At 48.1% G+C, this 21,791-nt stretch overlaps 1 protein-coding gene across 5 annotated transcripts in view; it reads right to left on the reverse strand.

The window, feature by feature from the left end:
* Positions 1-3,578: 3,578 nt before the first annotated feature.
* The window catches only part of WDR59 (WD repeat domain 59), a 29,372-nt gene continuing 11,159 nt past the window's right edge, over positions 3,579-21,791 (reverse strand). The window contains exons 8-27 of one of the 5 annotated variants that reach the window (XM_039353724.1): positions 21,651-21,739; positions 20,555-20,671; positions 20,354-20,431; positions 19,859-20,015; positions 18,988-19,067; positions 18,490-18,622; positions 18,210-18,334; positions 16,819-16,983; positions 15,761-15,856; positions 14,832-14,988; positions 13,726-13,795; positions 13,338-13,491; positions 12,913-13,046; positions 11,694-11,775; positions 10,441-10,553; positions 8,046-8,184; positions 7,869-7,941; positions 7,027-7,150; positions 6,374-6,516; positions 3,579-3,761 (exon numbers count right to left, since the gene is read on the reverse strand). In XM_039353724.1, coding sequence (XP_039209658.1) covers positions 3,697-3,761; positions 6,374-6,516; positions 7,027-7,150; positions 7,869-7,941; positions 8,046-8,184; positions 10,441-10,553; positions 11,694-11,775; positions 12,913-13,046; positions 13,338-13,491; positions 13,726-13,795; positions 14,832-14,988; positions 15,761-15,856; positions 16,819-16,983; positions 18,210-18,334; positions 18,490-18,622; positions 18,988-19,067; positions 19,859-20,015; positions 20,354-20,431; positions 20,555-20,671; positions 21,651-21,739 — 2,294 coding nt within the window. In that variant the 3' untranslated portion in view covers positions 3,579-3,696. Of the gene's footprint in view, positions 3,762-4,635; positions 5,823-6,373; positions 6,517-7,026; positions 7,151-7,868; positions 7,942-8,045; positions 8,185-10,440; positions 10,554-11,693; positions 11,776-12,912; positions 13,047-13,337; positions 13,492-13,725; positions 13,796-14,831; positions 14,989-15,760; positions 15,857-16,818; positions 16,984-18,209; positions 18,335-18,489; positions 18,623-18,987; positions 19,068-19,858; positions 20,016-20,353; positions 20,432-20,554; positions 20,672-21,650; positions 21,740-21,791 lie in introns of those variants that run through there. The other 4 variants (XM_039353723.1, XM_039353722.1, XM_039353726.1 and 1 more) reach the window with 4 other exon arrangements.

Consider the following 21,791-nt stretch of genomic DNA (forward strand, 5'->3'; position numbering starts at 1 on the left):
TTTACTACTGGAATGTAGGCTTTCCTCTTCCAACGTTGGCTGCCATGTTGTTCTCCAAATTTGCTGGCATTGCTTGGTTAGAACTGATTCTTCTGACTGATTCGCCGTATTTTAGTGGATGCTTCATCAGTTCTTATAGCCTACTGATTTGGTAAATATCAGAATGCTAATCTGACTTCATCTTATACGGAATACAGAACATCAGAGTTGGAAGGGACCTTGGAGACCCTATAACATTCTTGACAAAAGGCTGTCTAATCTCTTCTTAAAAATCTCCAGGGACGGAGCTCTCACAGCTTCCGAAGGAAAAGCCTTTCCACTGATTAATTTTTCTTGCTGTCAGGAAATTTCTCCTTAATTCTAGGTCAGATCTCTCTTTAATAAGCTTCTACCCAGTACTTCTTGTCTTGCTCTCAACTGCTTTGCAGAATAGGGCGAACCCCCTCTTGTCTGTGGCAGCCCCTCAAATATTGGAAGACTATCGTGTCACTTCTAGTCCTTCTCTTCATTCAACATACCCAGTTCTTGCAACCGTTCATCGTATTGTTTAGTCTCTAGACCACTAATCATGTTTGTTGCTCTTTTCTGCACTCTTTCTAGAGTTTCAACATCTTTTTTTTTTTTTTTTGTATTGTGGTGACAGAAACTGGATGTAGTATTTCAAATGTGGCCTGACCAGCGCACTAAAAAGCAGTACTATCACTTCTCGTAATTTTGATGCACACCAGATTTCTGTTTGGGATGGAGAAAGGCCTGCAGCCCAGAGTGGGCCCTGTCAGGTTTCTTATCCCATAGAGACTGTCTGATTATCTGATGACTTGATTATCTTGGCACCCCTCTCCCCTTTTGTTCAAGCAGTTCTTCCACAGAATCCCAGAAATCCCAAACGTCCAACCAGCTGTGCCTCTTCTGCTTCCAGCTGAGACGTACTTCTGATCCTCCCGGCGTTGGATGAAGCACCAGGAAGCCAAGAGGCCCACCAGGAAGAGCTGAACATGGTCCCGGTTCCCCCTTTCTGGCTCCATTTCCCCTCCCTGTTTCCGGGAAGACCAGGAAAAGGCCTAAACACCAGCACTGCCCTTCCCCAACCAGGTGCCCTCCAATGCATTGGATCAGATTTGGGCAGCGGAAGTCTTAGAACAGTGATGGCGAACCTTTTAGAGACCGAGTGCCCCAAAACTGCCTCCCGCCTCTCCTGCCTGCAGGGCCACCCACTACTTCCATGGCCCACCACAGCAGATTGCCCAGGCGGCCCAGCAGCGTCATGGCGGCCACACCCTGTCCATGCCCCGCCGCATCATCTGTACACGATGGGGCGTGAGGGCGGACTCTTGTCCCTATTGCCCGGCTGCCATGTCCTTGGTTGCGTTGCTCTGCGCAGGCTGCGCCTGGGGCAACTCTCCTCTGGGGGGGCTGCTGGTGAGGAGGGGGCCATGGGGGGTGGCGGGGCTGGGGCGACGGCATGCGTGTCCACAGAGGGCTCCGAGTGCCGCCTCTGGCCCCCGTGCCATAGGTTCGCCACCACTGTCTTAGAACAAGAGATTTAAAGAAATTCTGGCAGGCATTCAGAAATGGAGTGGGGTCTCCATTCCATATGGCTAGCGTGATTAGTTTTCACTGTTTGGGATTGAGCTCCACTTCTTTTCAAAATTTTACAGGGTGACTGAGAATGTCCCCCCCCTTCAATTTTTTTAACAGTTAGGAAACCCCTTAAAAGCCCAGGAATGACTGAGAAAGAGACCTTTCCTATTCTTTAAGTGCGCTGGACTTCTTAAAGGGATCCTATCTGGGCTGAAGCTAGTAAATTTTCCAGCAAATTTTTCAGAAATTCCAAGAAATGTTTGACAGATTGTGTGTGGTGGGGGAAGCAGGCAAGCAAATGAAATAACTGCTGCCTAATAACCCGGGGATTTCAAACTGTGGGCCAGAATCACCCTGAATATTGTGAGCAATTTAGAAGAGAGTCCCACTTAACAAAAGAAGAAAAAACTTGGCCGGTTTTCATAGGCAGAGGGGGAGCCTTATCTGCACTTACCCCGTCCCTTAGTTTGAGAAGCCTTGCAAAAGAGACCCAGATTTGTGAAGAAAAAACAATGACTCTCTGTGACGACCTTCGCCATGCTATTAAACTGGAGGCCTCTTGGAGCTTATTTGATGTCTTATTTGGGCATTTAAAGAAAACAAGAGAATTTACTGATTCTTGGAGGATGCATATTAAACACACACACACACACACACACACACACACTTGATTTACATCACTGAATCAGCACAGAACTCTCAAACCGGATTCCCATGAAAATTCATCCCAAATGCATGGGAAATTTCTCCAAAACTCTCTTCTCCTTCGAAAAGAACGTGAAAAGCTCTTTTCTCTTATGAAAACGGAGCAGGGGACCTTCTCTGCCTGATGGCTACAGTTTCGCAGCTGTAGTAGGAAGCCAAGGTGGGCTGAGGTGCTCTGAAATCAGCTGGACATAGAGGATCACCTTCCATAAGAACCAGGCTCAGCCATCATTCTGAGACTTGTAGTCCCTCTCTGAGGGAAATTCATCCCATGCTTCTGACACCAGACTCCAGCCAGACTGGAGGGGGGGGGGACTTCTGTCTGAGGAGATGTTTTCAGGCCCAGTTACAGTGCAGGATGCAATTTACCTTGAAAGTGAGAATGGCCTAGGGCAGGGGTGGGAACCTTGGCTCTTTTATGACTGGTGGACTACAACTCTCAGAATTCCTGAGCCAGCCATGCTGAGGGGAAAGGGAGAGGCTTCCAAGCTGAGCCATGCAAACTAATGTAAAAAAACGGGAAAAGGAACAAAAAAAAAAAAAAAAAAAACCCAAAGAAAAAACTAAAGATGCAAGAAAGGGAAAAAGAAAAATAGAAAAGAAAGAAAAAAGTAATTAGTGGCTTCTGATCTCCTTTACAGGAATTTTAAGCACAATTATAAATGTATCTCTGCCTCTATGATAATTCCCTTCTTTCTATAACCTATCCTGTCCTATCCAGTCATCACAATCGTGTTCATTTTTTCTCATCCTTCCAAGAGTTTAGATTTTGAAACTCTTATTGCTGCCCTGAAGGCTGTCAGGCTGCCCATCAGACAAGGGTGAGAACAAAGGAAACCAGGTGTTAACCATAGCATTGGGTGGCAAGGCAGGCAGGCTGCATTTGGCAATGGCTGTGTCTCCCACCCACCCACTCCCAAGACCGGTTGGGCAATGGGAAAGGCTGCCTCCCTTTGGCTGCCCTTCCATGAAAAGGCCTGCAACGTTGGACAACCATCAAGAATGCCGTGTTAAAGAATAAAGGGACAACCAAACAAAAATCCCTTTTTGAAAATGGGATTTGGGTGGTTTTCAGCCTACCGATGAACAAAACGCAGGAAGTCCTCGACTTACGACAGTTCATTTAGTGATCGTTTGAAGTTACAATGGCACTGAAAAAAGTGACATAGGACTGTTTTTCTCAGTTATGACCTTTGCAGCCTCCCCAGGGTCACCTAATCAAAATTCGGACACTTGGCAACTGGGGTTCATAGCGTTACTAATTTAACAGCTGCAGTGATTCACTTAACAAATGTGGCAAGAAGAGTCGTAAAACGGGGCAAAACTCACTTAACAAACATCTCGCTTAGCAACCTAAATTTTGGGCTCAATTTTAGTCGTAAGTCGAGGACCAACGGAAGCAGCCAACAACTACAAAGTAAAGACCCTGAAGGTTTGGAGCATCGCGAGGCCTTTCTTCATGTGTCCAAGCTCGTCTGCAAGAAAGAAAAGAAAGGAAGCTGTTCTCTGGGGGGCCCTGAGCAAAGAATCAATTCCACAACTTCGGCCCACGAAAGTCAAGGAGTCGTGGGAGTGAGATGGGGCAGCAGACAAATTTAACAAATAAATAAAACATGCACACAAAGGAGGCTCCATTAGGAGACTGTTGAATCGCAGACAGCTTCCTGCTGCATCCAAGTAGGAATTCACCCACCCCAGTAAAATTAATTAATTTAATTTAAAAATTAATCCTAAAAAAATGTGGAGCTGTTTTCTGCACACTTCATAATCAGGTAGTGCTCGGTTTACAAGCCTTCCTTTAGTGACCGTTCAAAGTTACAAAGGCGCTGAAATAAGTGAGTTGTGGCTGTTTTTCATACGTACTACTTTTGCAGTATCCTGAGGGTCAGGTGATCAAAATTCGAGCTCTTGGCAACGGGCAGGTTGCGAGAGGCTGCCTCCTGGGCTTCCTACAAAATTCTATGCAAGTTACAATTTATCTGATGGGGCCCTGGAACCAGGATTTATTTCAAATCAGTCTCACTCCTTACTCCTTACTGCAGGTAAGGCGCATCTCTTGATAACCAGGCAAAGTTTACTGCAACTCCACCACTCCAGGCACAAGTTCACTGCTGCCATCTATTGGTGAGGATCAGCCACTGCTCCATTCCTATCCTCTTTTTGTATCTCTTACTATACCGAAAGAGCCCTGTGGACCAGTTTGCTGAAAGGAGCACTAATGGGCCTTCATAAATCATAAATATATGCAATAAAAGACAGCTAATATGCAGGGAGGGAACGGAAGGGGAGGGGAAGGAGGGAGGGGGGGACTTTAAATCTTTCCCCAAATTTGCCAATAACTTCAAAGGCTGCAGAACACAAAACCTTTATAAAAAATTATTAAGTGAATATACAAAAATACACTTCCTCAGCTTCATGGCTTGAAGGAAATTGTGACAGTCTCCATGCTTCAGAGAGGGTCAGCAAACCTAAGTCCAGGCACCGAAGGATCAGAGCAGGAGGGCTCAGCCCAGGCTCCTGTTGGTACCAGGAAGGATTTATATGGTGTATGGCTTCCCCCCACCGGTTCCACCAGGATCAAGTGCATTTCAGCCTCCAAAACACAGACAGCTCAGTCTTGAAACCGTTAATCCAAAGCCAAATATTGGCCCTGCCGTTTCAGAATCCAAGACCTTCTCTTTTTAAAAGAATCTGCTCCCACATTTGTCAAACGAGTCCATTCCCATGAAGCAATTACAGCTCAACATCTTTGGGAAAAAAGGGTAATTTTACAGTGGCAAATGAGGAGGAAAGTCAACACCTGCCACAAGACAGGTAAGGCTCCCCAATGCCCCCGGTGTCCATGCTGCAGTGGGAGACTCCCTTTTTCCCCAAAGGACATGCCAATTCATTCAAGCAACCTACACTGCAAAGACAGAAGACTTTTCTGTGTCTTGGTAAATATTATTTGTTCGATCTCTTCATATAAGTATCAAGATCTCAGAGGTTTGTCCAAAGAAGCAACAGTAATGTAACTGAGCAGAAGGTCTTCCCAGTGCATATTTTGGGGGGAAGACTCCATCCCTCTGTTGTGAACCTTTCAGCACACCAAGCTGTTCTTCAGCTTCCGTTGTCTCTCCTCTTGCGCTCTGCTAGCACAGAACCTTCCCCAAAAGTTAGGGAACCGCCAGCCACCGCACCTCACTTCTGTCAAGAGTGCCCTGGCCATCCATGTCGGAAGCCACCTGGGACCTTCCTTGCTGGTCAGCTGGAGATCACCTGGCCTGGGAGGGATCCGAGTCAGCCCCTGAAGGTGGACTGTCAGAAAGTGCTCTCCAGCAAGCAGTGGCAGCCACAGCCCGTGGGACAGACTTCCTGGGTGCGGAACCATTCCATCATGTGGCTGGTGTGCCCTCCGTGGCCACAGGTCAGACAGAAGTTGGAAGAGCCCCGCACGGCCACATGGCAGATGGCACACTGGAAGGCAAAGCCTTTGCAGATGGCGCACTGAATGCCGCGCACTTCGCTTCGGCAGTAGCTGCAGAAGACGCCAAACTCTGCCAGGGGAGCAACAGAAGAGAGAGGTGATTGGAGGGGGTGCCGCAATTAAGCCCAAGTAAAACAATGGGATAAGGCCAGTGATGGGAGTCCCTTCCAGCTCTCTTCTATTCTATTCTTAAACTGGGCGGCCCGTAGTCCTTAGAGACTAAAATGCCAGAGAGTGACAGTGCAAGAGGATTTGAGGCATTAATTCTGTAAAATAGCTCTGACGGGCTAATCGACTGTTTCCTCAGTGCTGCTGCGCAGAATCTAGCCACTTGCTGGAGTTTGTCCTCCAGCCCCTGCTTCTCTTTCTGCCCCTTTGCTCTGGGCCGAGTCAGGCCAATATGGTTTATTTAATAAAACCTGGTTAATTAAAAGCCCCAGAGGAGCCCTACGCAGGATCCCACTGCTCTTTGTTTCTGCTGAACAAAGGCCAGACTTCAAAATATATCCCACTGCACGAGCCTGGCAAGTACAGATGCCTCTGGGCTGGGTAATCTGAATTCTGGCTTTCCGAATGGAGCACCCAGAGGACCTTAGCGGAGACCCGGAGGCTTCAACTCACCAATTCCCTTATGGGGATCGGGGGGGCAGGAAACAAACTTGAGGACTTCGGCACGTTTCTCTCGCAGGCCCCAGCGATACAGGATTTCTCCGTAGCACTTTTTAAAGTCGTCAAACTGCTGCGTGTTGGCCGGATCCAGGAGCCTGGTGAAAGAGATCCACAAACGGGCCTTCAGGTCCCTGACGGGGTTTCTGTGGCTACTCTTGCCGGCCAGGTCTCTGTTTGCCCGGTTTCTGTCCTTCTGCACGAGTGAAGGAGCCTTAGCAGTTTTCTTTTCTGTGAGCAGGCTGATGCAGGTAGTCCTCGACTTATAACAGTTCATTTAGTGACTGTTCAAAGTTAAATGGTACTGAAAAAAAAAACCTATGGCCATTTTTCAGAGTTACAAACTTTATATAGTTACGCTTTTGCAGCATCCCCCAGATCAAAATTCACATGCCTGGCAACTGACTCACATTTATGACGGCTGGCTCAGGAATTCTGGGAGTTGAAGTCCATAGGTCATAAGCTTGCCCTAGTTGCCCACCCCAGCGTGGAGAGTCCTCAAATCATGATGTTTGGAACTATAACTCTTTACAACATCCCAAAGGGTGGGGGCCTTGGCCCTTTGACTCCACCCAGTCAGGAAGTAGATGGTGACTGGCCCCGCCCACCTTTTGTTCCTGTCATGCTGGTCTCTCTCTCGGTCCCGGGGATCAGCATACACCAAGTTCCCAAGGCGAAAGTCGTCAGGCGAAGATTCGGCCCAGCCTAGCGTGTGTTCCGCCTCTTTGCTGGCTACAAAAGCCAAAAGCTGATTAGCTGGTCTTAGTAAGGGGGGTACCAGCCAGAAGATCCTCCTCCCAGCCCCGCAGCAAACACATCGGGGCCAAAAGTCATGATCCTGCCCTTTTAGCACTTAGCCCAAATAAAGGGCTCAGCCTTAAAATAGGACGTGTTTTTTATGAAAACAGAAAAATAGAATCCCAGGGCTGGAAAAGACCGTGGAGGTCTTCAAGGCCAAGCCGCTGCTCAAACAGGAGACCCTATACCATCCCAGGTGGAGTTGTTTCTAAGAAAATGTTTCTAAGCAATTCTGGAGTGCATTTTAGGCAGACAGCGGGTGATCCTGACCTTTTCCTAACTCAGCAGATTGTTTTTTAAAAAGTATTACTTGATGGCAGCAAGCATTTCTTCTGAAGAGTCTTTCTTGCTTCCAGGAATGGTTACCTACTAAGTGGCATGAAGTACATCTTTGTACTTTAAATGTGGACAGATGTCCCTAATCAATTAATTGCTAGTGGCACTAATGAATCCTTTAGCTAATTTAATCTGGAACGCCTTTAAGAGAATGCCATCTCTCCTTTTCAACAATGCCAAACCTAGTTAGAAAACAGAGGTACTCAAAGCACCTCTCGTGAAAGCCTACACAAGGGTTGTGAATCTTTGTGATGCCAAAAATCAGAAAGCTGAAGCCCTCCAGGATACTTCCAAGGTGGCAGATGTGTGTGCCTACCTATGTTCCAGCTGCTGGTGCTCAGCCCGGGGTCTGACATGCTGGAACAAGAGCCAGAGGAGGTAAAGCTGGGCTGTTGAGGGCAAAACAAGAGGGAATCACGTCAGAATGTCTCCCCAAAGGCCCCAAATGCTCTGGGCCGGAGGGAAAAGAGCAAGAATGCAAATCAGTCCGTACATATCGACTGTGGCTGGAGGGGTGCTGAGGAGCCAGGCCTGTGAGGTTTGGGGGTCCCTGAGGTCTGGATTGAGTCTCAAAGACGCTGCACAGCATAGCCAAGGTCTGCACGTCATGGCGCTGGCAATAGTGGGCCAAGCTGCAGAGGGAAAGAAGAAAGAAAGCAGGCCTCAGCTAAGTTAAAGGTTAAAATCTGGGACAGAGAGGTTGACCTTTCTGATCTGCTGATGACAAAAGTAAACACAACTGCTAACCGTAAGAGTGGGCAAGAATGTTGCGTGCACTCACACAGCAGCTTTCTATATTACCATATTTCAGCTCATATTCGGGGCAGGAAGGAAGATGGATCTAACTTGATTGCTCCTAAGAACAGGAAGGCTTGATATCTAAAACTCTCCTTATCTACCCATTGTCCTTCCATCCGTCCATCCATCCACCCACCCACCCACCTTTCTCATTTATTTGCCACCCATCTTGCTGTGGGGCTACGCTGGGCAACTTCCATAAAACAGAAAACAATAAACATGTAAACATAACACTGCTAATGGCTTCTATTACCACATTTCTCAGTGAATCTAAGTGTGGCCTCTTGGTTTAAGGGTACAATATTGTGGGGAAGAAAGGAAATAGTCTTCTCCTGTTATAACTAGTTACCATTAGAACTAAAATAATTGGAATTCTTGTCCATTATTATCCCACTTGGAAATTTCTCACCATTTTTAAAAGCTTGGAACACTAAGAGTTCCAAGAAGCTAAATTTCTATGCCGAGTAGCAGTTTTGCTCTACAGTTTGGTCCACAAAATGGACCAAAGCTGAAGTGTTTTCTAAGTACGGCAAGGTACGCCTGAGGTGCAACAGGACGGGTTAAAGAGCCTGGGAGGACACAGGTCAAAGCATGAAGAAAAAGGCCCAGTTTTACTGCTTGCCCATCAGTCAGGCTCTAGAGGAGAGTTTAGATGAAGCCGTGTTTCATGCAGAGGGGCTGGGATACGTATTTTTAGGGCTTCTTTGAGAGACTAAAACAAAGTTCACTTCAGCACAGCCAATCTTCTCTCATGACAGGCCTGCCTCTTCATCTAGGACAGGGGTAGGCAACCATGGCTCTTTTATGACTGGTGGGCTTCAACTCCCAGAATTCCTGAGCCAGCCTGGCTCAGCTTGGAAACCTCTCCCTTTCCCCTCAGCATGGCTGGCTCAGGAGTTCTGGGAGTTGAAGTCCACGAGTCATCAAAGAGCCAAGGTGGCCTACCCGTGATCTAGGACATACATATACAGGTAGTCCTTGATTTATGGCCACAATTGAGCTCAACATTTCTGTTATTAAGCAAGTGAGTTTTGCCCCATTTTATGAACTTTCTTCCCACCATTGTTAAGTGAACGGCTGCAGTTGTTGAGCAGGGGACTGGACTAGAAGACCTCCAAGGTCCCTTCCAGTTCTATTCTATTCTTCTTATAACAAGGTGGTTAAGGTGATCTGGCTTCTGTTGGCTTTGCTTGTCAGAGGATCACAAAAGGTGATCAGGAGACACCAGGACACCATCCTAAATATGAGTCAATTGCCAAGCATCTGAAGCCTGATCACCTGACTATGGGGATGTTTCGCTGAACATTAAGTGTGACAAATGGTCACCCATCACTTTTTTCAGTGCCGTTGCAATTTCGAACGGTCAGTAAATGAACTGTTGCAAGTCAAGGACTACCTGTATTAACATATTCCACAGCCTGAAAAAGTTGGGAAACCCCCGCTGTAAAGAATCGCAATAGTGTTTCGTATTAATAAAAGGCTACAGCTTGGCATTTCCAAGTAGGTTAATATAAATAGTCCTCGACTTACAGCCACAACTGAGCCCAAAATTTACGTTGCCAAGCAAGATAGTGGTTAAGTGAATTTTGCCCCATTTTACGACCTTTCTTGCCACAGTTATCAAGTGAATCACTGCAGTTGTTAATTTAGTGACATGGTTATTAAATAAATCTGGTTTCTCCATTGAATTGCTTGTCAGAAGGTCGCAAAAGGGGATCACATGATCCCGGGACACTGCAACGGTCATAAATATGAGAGTTGCCCAGTGTCCGAATTTTGATCATGTGACCACAGGGATGCTGCAACGGTTGTAAATGTGAACAACGGTCATCGGTCACTTTTTTCAGTGCCACTGTATCTTCAAACGGTCACTAAAGGGACTGTTGTAAGTCGAGGACTACCTGTACAGTTACACAACCTCGGAGTGCCAGAGCAAAATGGACTTTCCCCTTTTTCCTTTCCCTGGGTTAGTGCTGACCCAGCTTCCCAGGAAGTGACTCCAGAACCCAACACCACGCAGATCCCCACAAGAGGAGAGCAGGGCAGCAGCTGGGCCGCACTGCAAGGTTCCCGCCTCTCGGCCTCCTTACAGAGACTCCAGGAGCTGGCGGCCGAAAGGGTGCTGGGCCCAGGGGGTCTCCAAGTCTGGGTCAGCGTTGGGATCCAGGCAGAGATCAGTCGCCACCGTGGCCAGGGACCAAACCTGGAAGAGAAGGCCGGATCAGAGAGATGCTGTTAGAGGTAAAACCTCAGGTGGCTCACGGCATAGAACGATTCACCAGCCAGACCACAATCCATCTAATTAATTAGAATTTCCCTCAAAGTAAAACCAGCATAAAAATGACCACGATGCTGTGCAAGCTCTCGATTGCTTTCCAGAGACAAATAGGGCACCTCGATCACTCTCTTTTGGGAGATAATCCTGCACCATCCAGAGGGCTCCATCTCAAATAACGTTCAGGAAGCTCCTGGAGACCAGGATGTTCTCCCAAGCCTCCCAGCCTTGGTTGTTTGTGGGTTGGGTTACACAAACCATTCATTCTCACAACTGTTCAAAGTTACAACCAGTCCTCACACTTGCAACGTGGCAGCATTGCCAGCCACGCAATCAAAGCTAGGGTGATTGGCAATCAACAGGTATTTGCCACTGTACCCTCCTGAGGTCCTGTGATCACCACTTGTGACCTTCCCAGCTGGCTTCCAATATGCAGTCAATGGGGGGAGCTGGATTCACTTAATGACTGCATGATTCCCTTAACAACTGCAGCGTTTTACTTAAAAACCACAGCAAAAAAGAAAGGAAGTAAATGTTCTATCCATCTGTATCCTCAAACCCCTGAATCAGACGAGACCCTTGCAAAAGGAAGCTGGGGTGGGCGGGCAGGGGACACTCAGAAGAGCAAAAACAAACAAAAAAAAAAAACACAGGGGCTGAAGGCTCTCTGTGGGAGGCAGGAGGGAGACGGGGTTTTTCTTTTAAACCATGGTCTCCTGTTTCGGGGACACCCCTCCCCCCATTTCAAGATGGTCTCCAGACAGTCCTGTAGAGCTGTGGCCCCCAACCTTTCTGGCTTTGTGGACTGGCGGGGGAGAGGAAATGGTTTTGTGTGAGTGGCAGGTGCGTGCACTTGCAGCTCCGTTTTTGTGAGCGGTGGGGACTTGCACACATGCTTGAAATTCCATTTGTGGAGCTTCACACACGGGCAAGTCCCCGCCACTCCTGAAAATGGAGCTTCGTGCGCTCGCCTGCCTCTTGTGTGACCCAGTTCCGAATGGGCTGCAGCCTGGTACTGGGCCACGGCTTGGGGACTCTGGCTGTAGAGTGATGGAGAAGGAGCAGCACCTGCAAGAGGTCTCGGCGTCCCACAGTCAAGGCTGAGGCTGCGTTCTTCTGGCAGGTCTCCTGAATGTCCACCACATTTAGTCTGAAAGAGAAGAGGGGTGGCTGAAGGATGCACAGTTGTTTTCCTCTGCAAAACCCCCAGCTGCCAGGTGGAAAAGCTTAATTTCCCAGCACCTAGTCTACCGAAAAAGAAAACCAGGTTAGAGGAGTGCTTGCATTAAGCAAGGTGCTGACATGTGCAAACAACTAGATCCACATCTGTAGAGTTCAAGCTAATGACCTGATTATATTCTGCCTATTATATGGCATCTCCCCCGTTTGGCAGCCTTCTCTTGGGAACAATTGCATGAGGTTCCAAGCAACAGGGAGGGAAGATCTGTTCTGGACCTCTTCCAGCTGGGCAAGGTCTCAAGGCTATTTCTCAGCTTGAGACTTCTTCCCTCCCTGCCTGCCTGGGTGTCTCCCTCCAGCTCTTGTCCATTCCACATTGCATAATAGAGCACGTTAGTTGGATTTACACAACTAAATATTTAGGGCTTAACAAGGCTGTGTGAAACCTGTCAATACGGTTTGTAAATAGCCTTTTCGGACTTGCTGTTTTGAGCGAGTCCAGCCAATTCTGGTTTAATGCAAGGTACCTCACGGCTTACATCATGTGTACACCCTACCAGTAACACCAGGAACCGCCGGGCAAGCCATTTCTTGAAAATTTGTAACAAACTGAAAAGGGGAGAGGATTTCAGTTAAGGATGAGCAAGATGTGCCAATCCAAAAAGGGAGCGTTCTGGGGAACTCTGTAGTGCTCTGTTCTTCCCTGGGCCTTCCCTTTCTGGGGGCTGTGGGGAGCTGTAAGAAGTCAATCTTCTGCTTTGTCCTCAGATAGATAAATTCTTTGCACCCCTAAATTTCAGAAGACGGGTCCTCTGTGATCACCCTCCTCTTCCCACTAGGGTGAGGTGGCTGTGCCGGCCTCCCTCCAAAGGTGGCAACAGCCCTAGCACTTAGGCTTATATGCCGCTTTACAGCTCTCTCTAACCGGTCAGTCTATCGCCCCGAACAATCTGGGTCCTCATTTTATCGACCTCGGAAGGATGGAAGGCTGAGTCAGCCTTGAGCCAGTCAGGATCGAACTACTGGCAGAGGACAGTAAGTCAGCCTGCAATGCTGCATTCTCACCCCTGGGCCATCGTGGTGCTAGGCAAATTGCACAGGTACTCACGTATACATCTCCCCTAATGATTTATGGACGGGGAGCAGGCAGGAGATGTCCTGAATGATGACTTTGCCAGCTGCTTTGATAGGCCGGCTGCTGACCTCGGTCCCCTCACGTTTGCTCTTCCATCTCCTGGACTTCTGCAAGAGGAGAGACCTCTGTCAGGGATGGGGAGGGTGGAGAGCAGCCCAAATGGAATATCTTCAAGGGCAGAAGAGCTTTGAGAGTGGGGGAATCTCTCCAGACTCTGCCCCAGTTAACCAAACAACAGCAGCTGCTATACTAAGGCAAAATATTAAAAAAAGCAAAATATTAAAAAAAAAAACTAAGGAAGTCGCCCTTTGGGACCTGCTAACAGAGTAGTGACTCCAGCAGGCGTCGCTAAACCAGCCAGAGTGTTGGGAGACACGTGTCATCAGCTGTGGGCTTACTCTCTCCTTGTAGTAGAAGGAACTGATGGAGACCTGCTCCTTTTCACTACGCGTGGGACTCCCGCCGTACAACCGCAGGTTGCCAGGGCTCTCTGTGCGGATCTTCATGGGCGTGATGAGGCCGCTGTGGTAGGCCGAGAGGGCAGACAAGGATCTGAAACAGAGGGGAAGACGTTGGGTCGTTCTCCAGCCAGATGCCCCTTCTTTGCAGCAAAGAGCTGGAGCATCCTGACCATGCAGAAACCTCAGGTTTCTTAAAGCTTATGCCTTTTACTGAAATTGCTTAATCCGAAAAGATGCATCCGGACTCCTTCACTGAAGTCAGTTCTGCCTTCTTGCAGCTGGCAAGGTCTGGGGAGGCCACTGTTTGCCAAGGCTTGGCACTTACCGCGGGGTTGGTTCGGTAGGCGAGACCGTGCGGTGCATCGTCATTGGCCTGGTGAAGTAGACCAGGTACCCTGAAACAATCGAGAGAAACCTACCCTGAGAAGCTGCCCTCGGATGGAAAGAGAGGCCCAACAGCCATTGTTGGGCCTCCCTGTGCAAATTTTGGGATGTTCAGAATCTATGATTCATTTATTATTTTAAAGGAACCAGGTTTGCTCATCAACCGTACAGGTAGTTCTCGATTTAGAACAGTAACTGTGCTGGGCAATTCCAGTCGTAAGTCACGACCACTGTAAAGTAGGTTGGGTCTAAGCTGATGATGTTTTTTGTTAAACCAATGCAACACACCCATAGTTTGCTATGTGCTGGTTTTCACCGGAACTGGAAGGAAATATCAGTTTCCAGCAAAGCCATCATAAATCAAAGTCATCTTATTGTAGGACACTGCAAATTTCTGCAAATTTAGGCCAATGGCTGAATGTCCCGATTGTGATCATGTGACCATGAGGGAAGGAATGCTGGAAGTTGAAACCAGGTCATAATTCCTTTCTTTTGGGGGGGGGGTTTTCCACTGTAACTTCAAACAACTGCTACATTCAACCGTAAGTTGAGGACTGCCTTTAGAAGAAGGTGTAACCCCCTGGTCGTACAGTATCTCCAAGCACAAGCAGAGTTGGAGCAGGTCGGTGTGAGCTGGGAATTCCAGAGTTGTTACCAGGAGCCGTGGTGGTGCAATGGTTAGAATGCAGTGTGGCAGACTAATTCTGCCGGCTATCAGCAGTTCGATCCTGACCAGCTCAAAATTGACTTAGTCTTCTGAAGTGGGTAAAATGAAGACCCAGATTGTTGGGAGCAAGATGCTGACTTGGTAAACCGTTCAGAGAGGGCTATAAAGCACCATGAAGTGGTATATAAGCCTAAGCTCAGGAATGCCTGTATTTTGTGGAAGAAGTTTCTGGATTCCTGAACTTGTAGCATTAGAGCGATTGCTGGCTGTACAGAAGCTGTAGCAAACTAGCAACGGACAGTCCCTCTTTCTGACGGCCCAGAGGAAACAGGCCACCATCCTCCGCTTTCCCATCCTCCTAGGGTTCAGGTTCAACTCACCTGCCCCACAGAACCTCGCTCCAGAGGTTCGTGGAAATGGAATATTGGAATCCTGGTAGGAGCCATAGGCGTTGGAGACCCTCGGAAAGGTTGGCAAAGGCGGCGTTACGGAATTTGGGAGCGCATAGGGGTCGCTGGAGGAGGTGTCCTCCTGGTTCTGAAAAGACATGGAATGAAGACCCTTGGGGGACTTTTCGCCCACTTCACAGCAACCGCTTCTCACAAAGACCTCCCTGGACATCAAACCAGGAATGGGCAGCATGTGGGTTGTGTACGCCTCCCTAATCCCATCTCTGCACCTCCACAATCCAGAACACAACACCTGACAGCCAGTTTGACCTAGGCATCAGGAGACTGTGAGTTCTAGTCCCTCCTTAGGCGTGAAAGCTGGCTGGCTGACTCATATGACAGGACCTGGTTTTATATTTTATGTGGTGGTTGTTAAGCGAGTGGGGCAATCATGAAAGCCAACCCGTTTTAGCCAGTGGGCGGTTTTTGTCAGAAACCAGAAATGCCAGAAATGAGCAAAAAAGTAAAAAGTTATGATCACATGCCCGTGGGATGCTACAATCAGCCATAAAGGGGAGCTACAATCACAAGACTGCAGTGTGTGTATGCACAAGCGCGCATGTAGTTATGACATTGGCTCCTAAGTAACTTTTGGAGGGTGGGGAATTCTGGGAGTTGGAGTCCACAGATGTTGAGGTCTTAAAGTTGCCAAGATTGCATGCCCCTGCTTGAAGCAGCCAGTCATAAATTGAGGACTACCCTACCTGGAAAGCCTGTCCAGAACCTCCTCTGACCTTTTAAGAACCACAAGGACTCCTTCCATTTTTCCAGGGCCAGAGTTAAATTTCCCTACCAGGGATGGCAATGGGATTGATACAGGCAGACCACATTTGGGGGCAAAATGGACACACATTTCCTACCACAACAGCCTCCAGGCAGGAGACCAGCTGGCGTAGGCATGGCTCCAGGCAGCACTGATTGCGTTTCACTTTCTGCATGGAAGTGTCCTTCAAGATCTGAAAGAGATGCAGATGTGGGTTGAGTTGTTTTCTGAGCCTACACGCCACAATTCAAAGCTGTAGAACTGTCAGGGGTGGGCAATTAATTTCCCCAAAGGGCCACATGAGGAGGCCACACGCTGCAGGCCCCATCGGTCAAGGAATTTCGGTGGGTGGGTTCAGGAGAAGGACCTTCTCTGCTGTGGCTCCTTCCCTTTGGAACACCTGGCCCCGAGATGAGACTGGCTCCCATCCTTCTATCCTTGCACAGAAGCCTGCAAACCTGGCTCTGCTGGATGGCCTGGGGCCCTAACAGGGGAGAACCACAGTGGGGAATGTTGTTGAATAAAGGGGCAATCCCACCTCCCCCCCCACACACACATCCTGTTCCCTCCCTCCCCAAATTTTAACTATATTTTATTTTGATTGGGATTTCTATTTTTATCCTTTTAAAGATATTTGTTAGGATTTTAATGTTTTAATGGTGGAAGTCATCCAGAGTCGTTTACTACAAAATGAATGGCATACAAACTAGATAGACAGACAGACAGACAGACAGATAGATGATAGATAGGGAGGGAGAGGGAGATGGAGGCAGATGAGAAACTGGGACTGTTGTGGAGTTGTTCAGAGTCATTCACTACAAGATAGATAGATAGATAGATAGATAGATAGATAGATAGATAGATAGATAGATAGATAGGCAAAAGGCCAAACCAACAGGTGTGTGAAGATGCACGCGTGCGTGCACACACACCCCCACAAAAATAGCAATCATCTTCAAAACGAAAGAAATCCATGCGGGCTGGACACGGACAACCAAAGAGCCAGATGTGGCCTGGGGGAGGGACATAAAATGCAGGAGGCAGACAAAACAGATGCTTGCTGATAATGAGACCTTTGCCCCTGGCATATGCCTCCCCCTCTCCAGCTCCTGCTAACAACCTTCTCTCGGGAAAGCCGTTTAGGCACAGACCTACCTTCAACAACTTGGCCTTCATGGTGGAAGGGATCGTGGTCTGGTTGACAAACTGGAAAGAGGGGGCAGCGTTGTTAGGATACTGGGCAGGGAACATCACCAACATCTTCACCCTGTGGTTGCTGCAGTGCACTGAGACGGTGCAGCTCCGATTGACGGCATCCATCTGCCAGAGCCAAGCAGGAAAGAAAGGTTAGGACAGCCTAACTTGGGCTCCACACTGCCAAAGGTGCCCCTGGCAATGCAAACCGGTCCCATACGAAGTTAAGGAGGCCAGATGTTATCCTGAAGGATGAAGTCAGATACGTGTGGATGCCTTTGAGAAAGAAAAATATATTTGGGCGCGATGCCTTGAGCCGTTTGGGGGGACCGTTTTTAGCAGCCATAAAGGAAGCACAGTGACCACCAAAAACAGTTCAAAAGGGCAAGATGTGGCTGAGATCAAAACTCCAAGTTGGTGGCAAGGAGGTCATAAAATGAGGCAAGATTCACGTTACAAATGTCTTACTTAACTACAGAAATTTTGGGCTCAATTGTGGTCGTAAGTGGAGGACCACCTGTATTCTGGACAGGCCCTGGATTAGCGGAACTGCAACCCAAACTGTTTGGGTCGATCCAGGTTTTGGTCAAGGAAAATCCAGGGAAGTCTTAGGGGGCACCTATGGCAAGTCTGGGTCTCCTGCTGCCCTGTGCCCACCCAAAGGGTGCTGCCAAGCCTTGCTTTGCCCTACTGCTTTCTACTACAGAACCCCCCTGCAGAAGACATCTACAGCCCAAGGACTCAGAAGTGTCCTCCAGACGCATGCCCAGTGCAAGCACCTACGTCTCAATAAAAGAGAGCATTTATTGCTCAGGGTTGAACTGTGGATTCCTTGGTGTTCTCACAGCTTGGTGGTTTTTTGGAAGACTTTTCATTACCCAACGTGGCAGCATCTTCAGTGCTAGAAGGGAGTGGGCTTTGCCCTCTCTTTATCCTGGAGATTAACACCAAGGTTAACATTAGACCAGCAATCAAGAAGTAAACCATAAACCCCAGTGAAGGAACTACCAACTCAGACAATCCAACAGTAAACAACAGTCTGATCAAGGAACCACCCAAAACACTCCCACGGACTCTGACAGGACAAGTCAGTTGTATATAAACAGAAAGCAAACCCCACTCTCTTCAAGCACTGAACTTGTTCCCTAGCTGGGTAATGAAACGTCTGCAAGGAAAAACACCAAGCTCAGAGAGTACCATGGACAGCACCTATCCCTCAGCCTACGAACGGACAGCCACAATGAAAGAAAAACGGGAAAGACAAGGGAAAAGGCGAGCGATCTTCAGGAATTAATAGGCAATTCCGAAATCTTGTGTTCTATCCAGTAACCAGATAAAAGTTGTCTTCTCACCTCCATATTTACGTTGCGGATTTGCACGTTGATCAGCGAGAACTCCTGTTGTAAGGTCTGAGGCAGCCCCAGCTGGTCTAGCTTCTTTCCCACCAGGAAGCTTTTCTGGGAATCTTCTTTGAAAACTGTCAGAGAGAGAGACAGAAGAGTTTTTAGTCTTAGGCAGTGATGGTGCGAACAAGGTCCCTCTTTTTTAAAACGTGAAATCCATGTAGAATCCAAAGATTTCACACCCCCTCCCTAAAGTGAATTGATCATCCCCCCCACCCAAGAGACTCACTTTCCTCCTGCCCGTGGGTGAAGTTCTGCGGGGGCTCCGTGTCTTGGGCCGGCAGGGCCTTGTCCGCCTCTGGCAGAAGGGAAATCCCATCCATCAGCTCCTCCACCCCCTCCAGGAGTTCACTGGAGCATAACTGGAACAAGAGGCAGCAAAGGTAGCGGAATGCAGCCGAGCCAAGCCGAAGGTTAGCCAACACAATGTACGGGAACAAGGGAGGGGCAAACAGCATGAGCCAGCTCAGGTTCCAGGAAGGAAGGACAGATCCTGTGGCTTAGGGCCCTATACTGGTAGTCCTCAACTTACAACAGTTGGTTTAATGACCGTTCAAAGTTACAACATCACTGAAAAGCGTGAGCATTTTTCACGCTTAGAAGCTTGCAGCATCCCCATATGGTCATAGGATCAAAATTCAGACGCTTGGCAGCCGATTCATATTTATGACGGTTGCGGTCATGTAATCCCTTTTTGCAACCTTCCGAATGCTTAGGACCTGCTTACCCGCTGTAGCTGACAATCCACTCGCCACATCCGAAGGGTCTGATCTCGAGACCAGGTGACCAGCTGATAGTCCTTTGAGCCTTTAAAGGAAGAGAGGAGATGCCTGTCATACGGGACTTAGGTCACGTGATCCCCTTTTGTGACCTTTGGACAAGCAAAGTCATTGGGGAAGCCAGATTCACTTAATAACCAGATTACTATCTTAGCAACTGTAATGATCCACTTAAGGACTGTGGTAAGAAAGTTCATACATTTCTCACTTAGCAATATCAATTTTGGGCTCAGCTGTAGTCGTAGGTCAAGGACTTCCTCTAAAGGTTTAAATAAGAGATTGTACCGCAGACAAGGCCAAAGTTTGTGGGTAAACTGACGCATTAAGATCAATAGTTTATTTAGCATCTGAGCACACAAGAGATTCTTACAAGACCAGCCTGCCTTGCGCCCGTAAAAAGAAAAACCGACAGCTTTTCTCATCATTTCTGGGTGTGCCACACATGCCGAGCCAATGGGCTCCACCAGGCTAAGAACTTGAGCAGCTGTTGCTTACAGATTCTCAGCTCAACATTTCAGACAGAGAAAATCTCTGCCTTTATCGGTGGGTGACATAAGACTATGCAAAAAAGTGCCTGCTTATAATCCTGGCATGCAAAAACATTAGACATTATCTATCAGCTTTTGAATAATGTGTTGTGGGATTTCAGACATGCTATGCTGGAAGATTGGAACTGTTACGCTCTGCAGATAGTCCTTGACTTACGATCACAATTGAGCCCAGAATTTATGTTGCTAAGCGAGACGGTTAAGTGAGTTTTACTCCATTTGCTCCATGAATCACCACCCTAACCTTCCCACCCAGTCCCCGGTCACACACCTTCCTTCTGTTTCCTCCACTGGAATTCTAGCACAACGTCATCATGTCCCACAAAGGTGTGAACTGGTGTGTTGAGGTCGCAGACATCCCACAGGAGGAGGCTGTTCTCTCTTCGAAGTTGGGGCACCATCACCGTCACCAGCCCATTGCTGAAAGGCTAGAAACGGGGAAGAACGAAGGTTAGCGGCTCACCAGCGTTTCGCTTTTCAAGGAGGTCTACAGTTGCACAGGGCTGCTGGGCAGAAGAGAGCGTGTGGGTGAATACAGGTGTCCCAGGATAATGTTGCAGGATCCAATCTGGGCCGGCCCACCAGGACCCCCACCTCTCCCCTTCCAGTGAGGTCACCACGTAACTGCCACCTCCCTCCAGCAGCTCCTGGCCCCAAAACACCTAGTTGCTCTCTTTGGAGAGAGGGGCCATCATGCGCCCCGTGGGCGAGCGAGACCCACAGCCGGCCTTTCTGCTCACCTGGGCTCCACGGAGGCTCCCCTTACCGTATATCTGGCTTTCCAGACCGGAACCTGACAGGCCAAAATGTTGAGGTATTTCCGGGGCTGTCGGTAGTCCCAGAACTTCGACAAAAGAGAGAAAAGGCCACGGAGGTGAAAGATGCTTAACCGGCGGAACAGAAATAGGCCAGGATGTCCCTGCAAACCCCAGAGGCCAGCCCAGCCCACCCAGTCCCACCGACTTACCCTGACGGAATTGTCTTGACTGGAGGTGGCCAAAATGTTTTCATTGTCTGGGTGCCAATCCAGGCCGTGGATTTTAGAGAGGTGGGCTGCCAGATACTCCACAGCAGTGCTTGGTTTCTGAAAGCAGAGGGAAAGGTTTTGTGGGACAGTTTCCAGAAGAGGCCACAGCAATCCCACTGAGATGTCCCAGGCTGTCTTCTGGAAGCATCTTAGCTTCTCTTCTGCAGCAAATTCCAGGGCGCAGAACCACAGGACAATGTTCTGTCCTCTGCCGTGGGTTAATGGAGAGCAAGTATATGGGAAAAGTATATGGGAGAGTTAAGAACTTAACTTCTATTACTAAGCAAAAAATTAACCCAGACTGTTCATTAAGCACTAATGAATTGTAATAATAGAAAATTAATAAAATACTTTAAAAATAAAAAGACTTACAAAGTATATAAAGGCCTTTCAAGAGAGGATCTCAGTCGCAAGAGACACATGAATGCTAATTAGCACCACCACCTGGATTCACACAACACCACAACTCCCACTTCAACAGATGGGAGAAGCTGAAATGCAAGTGGAATTGCAAGGCAACTTGGAGGCGCCAAGCAGGAAGTACCAGTCTTGCATTCCTTACAGGTATAATGTTGAGATCATGGCCCAGGGTTCAAGCTTTCCAAACAGCAAGATCCAGGAAGTCATGTGGAAAAATTGGGTTATTTCTGTGCTGCAAGAATCAAATGAATTTTTACAATAATGGTAGGATGACCAAATTCTCCTACTAAGGGACAAGTTGTTTCCTGCACAGGGTATGTTAAGGGACAGAATCTCCCAGAGCGTGTCTGCACCATATTCTTTCCACTAAATCTTAATATGGTTTGATTGATTTGGGGAGACTGTATTGTGTGAACCCAGTCACTGTGGTCTGTCTAATAACCCACAAGCTATCATTTATCACTGTTATTTACCGTAAACCGTGGATCTAATATAATGCTTGTGAAGTAGGCTTCAGAGAGCAAAAGGCTTGCAATGTCCACTGTCCCCCTCCCCCATGCACACACACACAAACACAATCCTTAGACAGAAGCAAGGGAAAGAAACAAGGACTCACCCTTTTGTCCCAAATGCGCACATTCCCATCATGGCTGGTTGCCAAGCAGTTGGCATTTTTCTTATTCCATTTTACCTGGGAGGCTCCAGCTGCAGAAGGAGCAGAAGACTAGGAGTCAAGGAACACCTTCCGGAAAGAAAC

Source organism: Crotalus tigris, unplaced genomic scaffold, assembly GCF_016545835.1.
Source record: "Crotalus tigris isolate CLP2741 ecotype Arizona unplaced genomic scaffold, ASM1654583v1 scf7180000018525.42219311030:4301911, whole genome shotgun sequence".
Lineage (NCBI taxonomy): Eukaryota > Metazoa > Chordata > Lepidosauria > Squamata > Viperidae > Crotalus > Crotalus tigris.